The 14,362-nt window shown below is 39.8% G+C and overlaps 1 protein-coding gene across 1 annotated transcript in view; it reads right to left on the reverse strand.

The window, feature by feature from the left end:
* Positions 1 to 14,362, reverse strand: part of LOC106094648 (chitin synthase chs-2) — a 414,794-nt gene that overhangs the window by 141,505 nt on the left and 258,927 nt on the right. Inside the window, exon 9 of the mRNA XM_059360879.1 lies at positions 10,353 to 10,877. Within this exon, the coding sequence (XP_059216862.1) occupies positions 10,353 to 10,877 (525 nt within the window). The remainder of the gene's footprint in view (positions 1 to 10,352; positions 10,878 to 14,362) is intronic.

Here is a 14,362-nt window from a genome sequence, read left to right on the forward strand (position 1 = left end):
AAATTTCAATACCATATTAGTATTCTTCTCTCCATGCCTATGTTTCCTTCCAGACCAACCTACACACTATGCGAAAATTGGTTCTGCCGTTTTTCAGTCTATATGGATCAAACAAACAGAGTCCCATATATCCGTGATTGTATAATGTGTCCATTTTGGCCGTTTTTGTGGGGGTGGGGTGACCGCCTATAATTCGAAATGAATGTGTATGCGAGATTCGTTATCTACACCCGCACACTTTTCATTTGATACCCATATTGTCCTTATCGGTCCACTTTTGAGTTGGGTGGTGTTTTTGGGGCAATGGGGGAGGAACCGCTCCCTTCCGTTATCAACAAATTATATCGCCTTTTCCTACTTCGTGACCATATTCGTAATCTGCTCCCGAATACCTTTCCTTTTAGTCTCATAATGTCATGGGTAGCACTTTTGTGGTAAGGGGGAGAGTCCGCCCCCTCCCGATATCAAAAAATTATATAGCCTATGTTTCCTTCAGACCAGCCTTCACAATCTGTGGAAATTTCAAGGTAATCGGTTCAGCCGTTTTTATACGGAACAAACAAACAAACACAAATTGATTTTTATATATAAGACTAGCTGAGCCCGGCCCGCTCCGCTGCGCCCGATTATGCTATGTTGGAGAGAAGTACTCTAAATTTTAACATTTCTGCGTAATTGTAGTTGAAAATGTATTCCAATTTTCCTATGGATATTTCTACACTCAAGTACCACTTATTTAAGCCCCACATTGCAATGGTCAAAATTCAAAAGTCAAAATTCAATTTCGCGCTCTATTGCCAAAGACCTTTCATTTAAGATCCATACTGCCATGGTCGGTAAATATGTCCGATTTAAGGGGTTTTATTGTGATGAGGTGAGCCACGAAACACTTAGTTCCGCAATTGGATATCAGATTCGTTTTCTACTCTCAAATACCTTTAATTTGAGTCCCATATTGTAGTGGTTGGTGTATAAATCCGTTTGCCGGGTTTTGGGCTGGGTGGATCTCCTAGGCATCCCACCACAGAATTTGATACAAAATTTTTTGCTTTTAGATAAATCCTATATTCCTATATTTAATTTTTATACTCACCACCGAAGGATATGGGTATATTCATTTTGTCATTCCGTTTGAAACACATCGAAATATCCATTTTCGACACTATAAAGTATATATATTCTTGATCAGCGTAAAAATCTAAGACGATCTAGACATGTCCGTCCGTCTGTCAGTTGAAATCACGCTACCGTCTTTCAAAATAGAGATATTGAGCTGAAACTTTGCACAGATTCTATTTTTGTCCTTAAGCAGGTTAAGTTCGAAGCTGGGCTATATTGGACTATATCTTGATATAGCCCCCATATAGACCGATCCGCCGATTTAGGGTCTTAGGCCCATAAAAGCCACATTTATTATCCAATTTTGCTGAAATTTGGGATAGTGATTTGTCTTAGGCCCTTCGACATTCTTCGTTAATTTGGTTCAGATTTGGTTATAGTTGCCATATAGACCGATCCTCCGATTTAGGGTCTTAGGCCATGAAATCCACATTTATTATCCGATTTTGCTGAAATTCGGGACATTCGGGAAATTCGGCCCTTTGCCATCCTTCGCCAATTTGGCCCTGATCGGATCAGATTTTGATATTGCTGCAATATGGACCGATCCCTCGATTTAAGGTTTTGAGCCCATAAAATGCGCATTTATTGTCCGATGTCGCCGAAATTTGGGACAGTGAGTTTAATTAAGCCCCTTGACATACTTCTGCAATATGGCGCAGATCGGTCCAGATTTGGATATATCTGCCATATAGACCGATCTCTCGGTTTTAGGTTTTGGGGCAATAACAAGCGTATTTATTGTCCGGTTTTGCCGAAATTTGGGACACTGTGTTGTGTTAGGCCCTTCGAAATCATTCTCTAATTTCACTCAGATCGGTCCAGATTTGGTTATAGCTGCCATGTAGACCGATCCTGGATTTAATGTTTTGGGCCCATAGAAGGCACATTTATTATCCGATGTTGCCGAAAATTGGGACAGAGAGTTAAGTTAAGCCCTTCCATATATATCTGCCATTTGGTCTAGATCGATCAAGATTTGCATGTAGCTGCCATATAGACCGAAATCTCAATTTAAAGTTTTGGCCCAAAAAAGGCGCATTTATAATCCGTTTTAATTGAAATTTGACGCAGGGATTATGTTAGGCTTCTCAACGTCCTTGTCGTATATAGTTCAGATCAGTTTATTTTTAGATACAGCTACAAAAAGGACCAATATTTTGTTATACACAATTGAACAATGACTTGTACTTATTAGAATTTCGTCCAAATCGGAACATATTTCGATATAACTGCTATGGGACATAAGGTATTCAATTTTCACCGGATTTTTATGAAAGGTTTACATATATTCCCTAGGTGGTGGGTATCCAAAGTTCGGCCCGGCCGAACTTAACGCCTTTTTACTTGTTCTTTATTCGAAGGACTGATAGGTTGTCATAACAAAGATACATGCTGATGATTAATTTTTACCACTCTGACCTCTCTCTGTTTATGTTGGCATAATTGTATCGACTAATTCCAATTGGATCAAACAATTGCATTTGAAAATTTAATTTAACCTTATATTGCCATGGTTGGTGTGTACAGCCATTTGGTGGAGGGCGTCTATATGAGGGTTGTGCGCCACACTGCCACTTGAGCACAAATTTGAATGACGCACTCAACTCACATAACCTATTGTAGGCGATTTTAGGAGGTAAAACACCACCTATTTGTAATCTGCTCTCAAATTCCTATCATTTAAGTTTCATTAATCTTTGATTGAGTATTATTCCCTTTTGGGGAGCTTATTGGGGATGGGGCGACTATCAATTACTTGTACCTCGTTTTTTATGTCATATTCGTAGTCTACTCCCGAATACCTTTCATTTTAGTCCTATATTGATAAATACGTCCAATATGTCTATTTGGAGCAGTTTTCGGGCTTGGGCTACCCCTTGGATACTTGAACCCAAGTTTTTATACCACATTGGCTTTCTACTCTCTAATATCTTTCATTTGATACCCATATTGTCCCTATCGGTCAACTTTTGATTTTGGGTGGCGTTACATAGCCTATACCTCCTTCCTGACCATATTCGTAATCTACTCGCGAATACCTTTCATTCGAGCCCCATATTGTCATTATCATCGGGGTGGCCCCCCAATTACTTGGACTCAATTTTAATATGGAAATCGTACTCTACTCTTGAATACCTTTCATATTGGGGTTTTTGGGGTCAGGGCGGCCCCGCAAGTACTTGGACCCAATTTTTAATATGGAATTTGTACTCTACTCTTGAATACCTTCCATTTAAGTCCCATATTGTCCCAATCGGTCCACTTTCATTTTTGGCTGGTCCGCCCCCCATGCGATATCAAACAAGTAAAAGCGTGTTAAGTTCGGCCGGGCCGAATCTTATATACCCTCCACCATGGATCGCATTTGTCGAGTTCTTTTTCCGGCATCTCTTCTTACGCAAAAAAAAGAATATAAGAAAAGATTTGCTCTGCTATTAGAGCGATATCAAGATATGGTCCGGTTTGGACCACAATTAAATTATATGTTGGAGACCTGTGTACAATGTCAGCCAATTCGAACAATAATTGCGCCCTTTGTGGGCTCAAGAAGTAAAATAGAGAGATCGATTTATATGGGAGCTGTATCGGGCTATATACCGATTCAGACCATAATAAACACGTATGTTAATGGTCATGAGAGAATCCGTCGTACAAAATTTCAGGCAAATCGGATAATAATTGCGACCTCTAGAGGCTCAAGAAGTCAAGATCCCAGATCGGTTTATATGGCAGCTATATCAGGTTATGAACCGATTTTAACCATATTTGGCACAGTTGTTGGATATCATAACAAAACACGTCGTGCAAAATTTCATTCCAATCGGATAAGAATTGCGCACTCCAGAGGCTCAAGAAGTCAAGACCCAAGATCGGTTTATATGGCAGCTATATCAGGTTGTGAACCGATTTGAACCATACTTGGCAAAGTTGTTGGATATCATAACAAAACACGTCGTGCAAAATTTCAGTCAAATCGGATAAGAATTGCGCACTCTAGAGGCTCAAGAAATCAAGACCCAAGATCGGTTTATATGGCAACTATATCAGGTTATGAACCGATTTGAACCATATTTGGCACAGTTGTTGGATATTATAACAAAACACGTCGTGCAAAACTTCATTCTAATCGGATAAGAATTGCGCACTCTAGAGGCTCAAGAAGTGAAAACCCCAGATTGGTGTATATGGCAGCTATATCAGGTTATAAACCGATTTGAACCATATTTGGCACAGTTGTTGGATATCATAACAAAACACGTCGTGCAAAATTTCAGTCAAATCGGATAAGAATTGCGCACTCTAGAGGCTCAAGAAGTCAAGACCCAAGATCGGTTTATATGGCAGCTATATCAGGTTATAAACCGATTTGAACCATATTTGGCACAGTTGTTGGATATCATAACAAAACACGTCGTGCAAAATTTCAGTCAAATCGGATAAGAATTGCGCACTCTAGAGGCTCAAGAAATCAAGACCCAAGATCGGTTTATATGGCAGCTATATCAGGTTATGAACCGATTTGAACCATATTTGGCACAGTTGTTGGATATTATAACAAAACACGTCGTGCAAAACTTCATTCTAATCGGATAAGAATTGCGCACTCTAGAGGCTCAAGAAGTGAAAACCCCAGATTGGTGTATATGGCAGCTATATCAGGTTATGGACCGATTTGAACCATTCTTGGCACAGTTGTTGGATGTCATAACAAAACACGTCGTGCAAAATTTCATTCCAATCGGATAAGAATGGCGCACTCTAGAGGCTCAAGAAGTCAAGACCCAAGATCGGTTTATATGGCAGCTATATCAGGTTATGAACCGATTTGAACCATTCTTGGCACAGTTGTTGGATGTCATAACAAAACACGTCGTGCAAAATTTCATCCCAATCGGATAAGAATTGCGCACTCTAGAGGCTCAAGAAGTCAAGACCCAAGATCGGTTTATATGGCAGCTATATCAGGTTATAAACCGATTTGAACCATACTTGGCACAGTTGTTGGATGTCATAACAAAACACGTCGTGCAAAATTTCATCCCAATCGGATAAGAATTGCGCACTCTAGAGGCTGAAGAAGTCAAGACCCAAGATCGGTTTATATGGCAGCTATATCAAAACATGGACCGATATGGCCCATTTACAATACCAACTGACCTACACTAATAAGAAGTATTTGTGCAAAATTTCAAGCGGCTAGCTTTACTCCTTCGGAAGTTAGCGTGCTTTCGACAGACAGACGGACGGACAGACGGACGGACATGGCTAGATCGACATAAAATTTCACTACGATCAAGAATATATATACTTTATGGGGTCTCAGACGAATATTTCGAGTAGTTACAATCAGAATGACGAAATTAGTATACCCCCCATCTTTTGGTGGAGGGTATAAAAAGATAAAATTTTTGTGATTGTTTTAAGCGAAAAGTTATTAAAAATTTCTGTTAGAACTTTCTTGCAAAAAATTTTTGTTTTACACAGAAAGTTAGCTTGCTTCAAAATTTATTATCTACAAAAAGTAATGCTAAAAATATTAATTTTCACTGTGAAACACGAACTTAATACCCACTTTAAGTGAGGAAATATATTAAAATAATATAAGTCAGCAGACTTTTATCTATGAGAACAAGTGTTATATTACACTTACATTTGTCGCTAGGTAATATGACATCATATATTTGGCAAAGAAAGAATTTTTGCTTACAGGTGCAATAATGTAGAAATCCCTTAGTGTTTCTGATTTTTAGTTTTACCACCTATTCTTATTTTACCTCCAATAAATTAGAAAGTTTTGAGGACTTCTAAAGACCTGATTGATATTATAAACATATACGAAAATAGTTGGATGCAATTTTTACCGGACATATTTTCTATCAAAAGCGGATTTTCGATCGATTTTAATTAAGTTCAAAGAAAAAATTAACGACATCATTAAAGCAGAATGTAGATGGTTCTTCGTAAAAATTGGTAAAATTTTACTTTTTGAAATATTTAACATTTGTAGTTGCTGAATGACCGACACAAACAATAACGTGTTTAAATCATAAAGAGAAATCATTGAGAGCAAAAATGAGCGCAAATGGAAAAATTTCATCAAAATACTAAAGCTGATTTGCCGAAACTTTCATTAAAAAACTAAGATATTCGCAAAGATATTCACACTTTGAAAGATTAGGATCGGCCTATAAATAGTGTGTTGGCAATCTGGACAAAATTTAGCTCAGACTTTATGACCAAATGTTACCACCGATGGGTCAGTCCATTCATCCAATAGCGACCACAATTTTGAAAAAATTTGTTTTTGTTATCTTTACCAATTTCACAGTAACAGAAAAATGTTAACAATTTTCAAAAAAAAGTGGGGTGCCCTCTCCCCTTCCCCCAAATAAACTCCTCGCTACGTCCCTGATTCCAGGAATTTCTACGGAAGCTGAAAAGAGAATCAGATCTTCCGAAGAGCATAACACTGCCAAGACGCTGAAGAAGAAAAAGAGCTCCACGCTTTCAAATACTCTGGGAAGTCCAATCCAGCCCCCGCAATGGAGACGCCAGACAGTGTCCTTCGGAGTGAAACAATGTCGCAACTGAAACGAAGAAAGCGCACACGGCCCCTGAGTCTTAATGGAGGCCTATAACTTCCATAAGCATGCCACAGCCATCACGGAAGGGAAAGATGGTCGCTGAGAAAGGTAAGTTTTCGCCCTCTAACACCGAAATAGCAAGGAAGCACAACAGAGATTAGCTAACTTATGCAGTCATCGATATCGGCTGCGCATTCGGAAGGATTCCACAAGATTGTCCCAGGTGAGAAATTTTGTAGACGAACGAACACGTGTTGAATTCTGAAGGGGGTTCATCCATACGAATTATGAGCTGCGAGTATAGAGGGGACATCTATTGAAACCGTCAGAAAGCTATTTGGATGTATCCACCCTCCCTGGAACGCGAAGCTTGACCTTGTGAGAAAGATGGACATTCTACAGCTCACAAAGGCTGTCGTCTTTATCAAACATGTGGGCGGCGAAATCGCGACGGAACGCATGATGGAAGTCCTAAACAAGTAAAACCAAGATTTAATCGTGGAGAAATGGGGGTTTTCCACAGGGAGGAAGGAACTCCCCTTGTGGTGGGCATTGATCTAGTCTCCGTGACAAATTTGGGGAAGACTAAAGGCATGGCGTACTACGGGCTATGGCCGTGTTTTCCAAGATTGGGAAGACTAGAATAGGCAAATATCCTCATATTGAGCCATCAAGGTGGAGTGACGGGACACTCAATGCCGCCTAATGGACAGGGACCGAAGACAGGACAATCACCGACTCTCACAATATTGGGAAGACTACACTCATAGAAAAAAGTTTGCTGAAAATAGCTAACACTGTCTGTTGACTATTAATAGTTAATTTTGCTGCTATTTTAGCAGTAGTTATGCTATTACAGCGTAGTACTGCAATTTCAGAGTAGCAGGCTTACTGCTGAAAAGTCTGTTGTTTGCTAAAAATGACTACTCCTTAATTCTGAAGGGGATGTTAGAAGAAACAATAGAACACATATGTAAAAGTGTGTCTCAGTGGAAGGTTATAATCACCATTGAAGGCATACTTTCCATAACCTTTGTTCTTTAAATTTAGATACAGTCATGTGCACATTAGTAGAGCAATAACAAGAAATGCGATATAGCTCAGCCACATTTCGAAATGTATACCAATAACTGGATTAGGTAGCTTCCTTACAGTAATATTTCACAAAATAAAATAATCTCTTCCAACAAAATTTTCAAAAAAAATTAAAAAATGCCTAAAGTAATCAAAACAAGTAATTGGCAAACATAAAAAGTAGCACACATTTTTTATTCAGTCGACTTGTGTACTCAAAACCGCAGATTTTGTTAGCTGAAATAGCACTAAAAACTGTTTGCTAATACAGCAGCCCTACGTTTGGCGAAACAACAGTATTGCGTGCTTTTCCATTTTCAGCAGAATACTTTCTCGAGATTAGGAAGACTAGAATGGATAAAGATCCTTATGCTGAAACATCAGGAAGTGCAGTGACAACGAAGTCAATGCCGCCGGAAGTCGACAATGAGACCATAACCCACTCCTAATAACATCAGGAAGTGCAGGGACGGTAGACTCAATACAGCCTAACGAACACGGACACGATGATGAAACCATTATCGACTTTCCCAAGTTTTGGAAGACTAGGATTTGCAAAGATCCTAATATTAAAACATCAGGCAGTGCAGTGACGAGATATTCAATGCAGTCTAAAGAAAAGGGAGCAGACGATGAGATCATCACCTACTCCTAAGATGCCCATCTACTGGAGGACCAATAAAAGGAAGGAAATAAAAGGAAAAGGAAAAAGGACCAAGTTAAAGCGTGCTAAGTTCGGCCGGGCCGAATCTTATATACCCTCCACCATGGATCGCATTTGCCGAGTTCTTCTCCCGGCATCTCTTCTTAGGCAAAAAAGGATATAGGAAAAGATTTGCTCTGCTATTATTATATTATTACATGTTGGAGACCTGTGTAAAATGTCAGCCAATTCGAATAAGAATTGCGCCCTTTGGGGGCTCAAGAAGTAAAATAGATAGATCGATTTATATGGGAGCTGTATCGGGCTATAGACCGATTCGGATCATAATAAGCACCTATGTTGATGGCCATGAGAGGATCCGTAGTACATAATTTCATTCCAATCGGATAAGAATTGCGCACTCCAGAGGCTCAAGAAGTCAAGACCCAAGATCGGTTTATATGGCAGCTATATCAGGTTATGGACCGATTTGAACCATACTTTGCACAGTTGTTGGATATCATAACAAAATACTTCGTGCAAAATTTCATTCCAATCGGATAAGAATTGCGCACTCTAGAGGCTCAAGAAGTCAAGACCCAAGATCGGTTTATATGGCAGCTATATCAGGTTATAGACCGATTTGAACCATACTTGGCACAGTTGTTGGATATCATAACGAAATACTTCGTGCAAAATTTCATTCCAATCGGATAAGAATTGCGCCCTCTAGAGACTCAAGAAGTCAAGACCCACGATCGGTTTATATGGCAGCTATATCAGATTATGGACCGATTTAAACCATACTTGGCACAGTTGTTGGATATCATAACAAAACACGTCGTGCAAAATTTCATTACAATCGGATAAGAATTGCGCACTCCAGAGGCTCAAGAAGTCAAGACCCAAGATCGGTTTATATGGCAGCTATATCAGGTTTTGGACCGATTTGAACCATACTAGGCACAGTTGTTGGATATCATGACAGAACGCGTCATGCAAAATTTCATTCCAATCGGATAAGAATTGCGCACTCTAGAGGCTCAAGAAATCTAGACCCAAGATCGGTTTATATGGCAGCTATATCAAAACATGCACCGATATGGCCCATTTACAATACCAACCGACCTACACTAATAAGAAATATTTGTGCAAAATTTTAAGCGGCTAGCTTTACTCCTTCGGAAGTTAGCGTGCTTTCGACAGACAGACGGACGGACGGACGGACAGACGGACGGACATGGCTAGATCGACATAAAATGTCGCGACGATCAAGAATATATATACTTTATGGGGTCTCAGACGAATATTTCGAGTAGTTACAAACAGAATGGCGATATTGGTATACCCCCCCATCTTATGGTAGAGGCTATAAAAATTATATAGCCTATTGCTCCTTCCGGACCACTCCCCACAATCTTTGAAAATTTCAAAGAAATCGATTTAGCCGTTTTTGAGTCTATACGGAACCAACAAATTTACAAACCCACAAACAAACAAACATACAAACAAACACAAATTCATTTTTATATATACAATAGATATTGTAGAAGATAGATATATTAGTCAATTTCAGCAGAATCTAAGCTTTAGAAGTTAAAATTTTAAGACGATCAAGATACACACCCTATATGTAGATTAAAATATCGAGGTGTGACACACGAAATGACTATGATGGTGGAGGTATAGCAATGTCGATTTCTGTAACCATCCACTCTTTGCTCATATCAGCAATTTATTTCTCTGCGTGATACATGAAATTGACAGTTTCAAACATATTTATTCATCCCACTAAATCGTAGCTAAGTCTATTTTATGATTCAACAAGCGAATTTCAATTTTCTAAAACTTTCTATTTTAAAGAGATGTTAAGTCTTCATGGTAAGAATTGGCAGAATTCAACATCACATTCAATTGTTTTTACTTACCAATTGCGTATTCAAAGATTTGATACCATACCATTGGTCCACGGCCAACGGGATGGATGCGGCCACATGCTGCACCCAATTCATCAATGGCCTTCATCCGGTCTATCAGGAGCTGCACTGCCTGTGGCTGAAAATCTATGTCGCCGTCGAGAGCCAACAAAAAAGTGTTGGCTGCAATTACGGCTTTACGCTTCGCCGACACATTTTCTAATTCCATTATGCGAAAACCCAGCAGGTAGTACATGTACATAACTTGTGACCAGCGTTTTTTGTGACGAATTTTGTCCTTGTTTTTGAGATGGGCAATCATTTTTGTACGTCCAGGCAATGTCCACACCAACCGACCTCCGTAAGGTGTTTCAATTTTTACTGGTGGCTTGATCTTTATGCTGACGCCATAAACCTCAAAAGCAGCCTTGTCTATACTTGTTATCAAGAGTTTTACGTATTCATTAAGTGGAGGATTTTTAGGATTCTCCACATACTTATCGTCCAGTACGAAGGCATCGTCAAAGAAAATATTGGCTGTGTGTTGGAAGAGAAATGTGTACATTTTAAAGATTATTGATTGAAGGTGAGATATAAAAACTAGCACATATGGTTTTTGAGGGATATATTTTTATACCCTACACCACCACTGTGCATTTGTTTGCAACACTAGGAAGGAGAAGAGCTAGGCCCATTGATAAGTATGCCGATCGACTCAGAATCACTTTCTGATTCGATTTAGCCATGCCCGTCAGTGAGCCCATGTATTTTTGAAATCGAAGTGCAGGTCGTATTTGTTGTCCAATCATCACGAAATTTTGCGCATATCACTTTTTTGGCACAAGGACTACAATTTTCATCCGATTTGCACAAAATTTGGAACGGACTATTTTGTTACTGAACTCAACATACTTGCAAGATTTTATCAAAATCGGTTCAGATTTGGATGTAGCTCCCATCTATATGTATCGCCCGATTTACACTTATAACGCTGTAATAAACAAAATTTGTAACCGATCTGGACAAAATTTGGCACGGATTGTTTTGTTACTGATTTCAACATATCTGCATGATCTCATCATAATCTGTTAAAATCTGTTGACGTAGCACCCATACATTTTTATCGCCGGATTTGCACTTATATAGCCGTAGTAACAACAATTTTCAAACGATCTATATATCATATAGCTCTCATATACATATATATTTATATATTGCCCGAATTTATAATTTTAGGGTAGGTGTAGGGTATTATATAGTCAGCTCCGCCCGACTTTTGCTTTTCCTTACTGGTTTAATCGTAGCGTGTTGAATTTTGTTTACAAATTTGTTTATATTTGAATATGCGAACAAATGTCTTTTATCTAGGGTTTATATTTAAATTCCTATTGTTGCACTCATGGAAAAAGAATTCGCTCAACAAATTCTTTCTGCTGGCGGTTCGTAGTTAATTTTGCTGGTTGCTATTCCAACAAAACTATTATAGCAAAATGTTTGCAATTTTAGAATTGCAGGCTGACTGCTGAAATGTATGGATGGGGTAAAGTAATTTCGTCATTCTGTTTGTAACGTCTTGAAATATTTGTCTGAGACCCCATAAAGTATATATATTTTTGATCGTCATCACATTTTAAGTCGAACTAGCCATGGTCGTCTGTCTGTCTGTCGAAAGCTCGCTAACTTTCGAAGTAGTAAAGCTTGCCGCTTGAAATTTTGCACAAATACTTCATACTAGGGTAGGTCGGTTGGGATTGTAAATGGGCTATATCGCTATATGTTTTGATATAGCTGCCATAAAAACCGATCTGGGATCTTGACTTCTTGAGTCTCCGCTAGAGAGCACAATTCTTATCCGATTTGGCTGAAATTTGGCATTACGTCTTTTATTATGACTTCCAACAACTGTGCTGAGTATCGGTCCATAACCTGATATAGCTGCCATATAAACTTAGACGACGCAATTGTTATCCGATTTGGCTGAAATTTTATAGGAGGTGTTTTGTTATGACTTTCAACAACTGTGCTAAGAATAGTTCAAATCGATCCATAACCTGATACAGCTGTCATATTAACCTATCTGGGGTCTTGACTTCTTGAGCATCTAAAGGGCGCAAGTATTATCCGATTTGGCTGAAATTCCCCCTTGACCTTTAACATACGTGTCGAATATGACATGAATCGGTTAATAGCCTAATACAGCTCCCCTTTAAACCGATCTCCCTATTTTACTTCTTAAGTCCCTATTGCGCAATTCTTACAAGATTTGGCTGAAATTTTACACCATGACTTCTACTAGGTCTTTTCTTTTATCCATTGTTTGCCTAAAAAGAGATACCGTGGAAAGAGCTCGACAAATACGATCCAATGTGGAGGGCGCACGCTTTTACTTGTTATTGTTTCTAGAAAGCGTTGAGTGGAGAGTACGTGTTTTCATTTCGATCCTTAAAAAAATTATCTGTATTTTGGAATAGGTACTGCATATTATACGAGAAGGCAATCCGGGGCACGACGAGGGAAACAGAAGAGTATGCACCACAATCGGCCGAAAGTGCAGGATGCTGCAGGGGATAGAACTGAGATTCCAAGCACTTCAACGGAAGCCTGAAAGAGAATCAGACCTCTGGAAGAGCATTACTCTGCTAAGACGTTGAAGAAGAAGAAGAGCTCACCGCTTTCTCTACGACTCTGGAAAGACTAAGAGAGTCCACCCGCAATGGAGACTCCAGACAGTGTCCCGCAAAGGCAGACAAAATCAGAACAGGAACGAAGGAAGCGCGCAAGACCCAGAGTTTTCATGGAGGACTGTGACTTACAAAAGGAGGCCACAGCCATCACAGAAGGGGAAAATGGTCGTTAAAACACTTAAGGAACCGCATCCTTACGCTAGAGTCGCAATGAAGTACAATAGAGAAGAGCTGACGTTTTCAATCATCGATATCGGCAGTGAATCCAGTAGTACTGGCAGACTTGGGCAATATAATTTAGACTGTCCAAGCATAGATGGCATTGATGGCAATATCAACAGGATTACAACTGCAATAGTGGGGTCTTTCGAATATAGTTTTCCTCTTCGAGAAAGGAAATCAGCCCAAGAAAACCCCTGGAAGACCGGGGAGATTGGCCCATCTGGCCATTATTTTCACGGCGTGCCTGGGCCATGCATATACACGGAAGTTATGCAGTACCAAATATCTACAGACCCATAAGACTTATGTCCTTTCTACTCGAACCATGGAACGTATTGTGGATACCATAATAAAGAGTAGAACATGGACCGTAGTGCTGAAATACAAACAGAATGCCTATGTCAAGGGAAGGTCGGTGGAGATTGCCCTGCACGATGTTATGCATAAAACAGAAGAATCATTCGACATATATGCGGGGCGATGCGGATAATGTCTACAAGGGCACTGGAGACCAATCTAATATCCGTCCCAAAGGCAAACATATTAAGTGTAAGGCAGCAACTGCGCTATGAGACTTAAGGCGAATGAATTGAGGATAGGAACATGTCAATCCATCGCGGTATAATCGGAAACCTGGAAGGAATGAAAGAGGCTTCCGTTCGGATATCTGAGACGACAATTGAAGTCCAGTATGAGGCACTGCTGCCAGCGGCACACTCTTGGATTGACGGAACTCTGGTACTGCTATCTAGAAGATCATGCTACACAGATGGATCAAAGCTAGCGGACAGAGTGGGTCTGGGGTCTTCATTGAGAACCCAGGGGCTGAGATCTGTCTGACCTGCCTGACCCTAAAACGATCCTGTCGGTAAAGATCCGGACGATCACGGAATGCGTGGGGTGGTGTGGTGTTAACACAAGGACGTCCAGTGCGAACACCTTTACGGACAGTAAACTGGTCATCAGGGAAATTACAACCAGGGCGGTAAGGTCAAGAACAGTCTTTGAGTTCAAGAGGGAGATTAACGCCCTCTCTGAGGATGGCACGATCCGCATCTTTAGGGTCCTATAGCGGAGTAAGGGGGAATTAAAGAGCAGGCGATTTGGAAGTGAAAG

Source organism: Stomoxys calcitrans, chromosome 1 (genome assembly GCF_963082655.1).
Source record: "Stomoxys calcitrans chromosome 1, idStoCalc2.1, whole genome shotgun sequence".
In the NCBI taxonomy this organism is placed as follows: Eukaryota; Metazoa; Arthropoda; class Insecta; order Diptera; family Muscidae; genus Stomoxys; species Stomoxys calcitrans.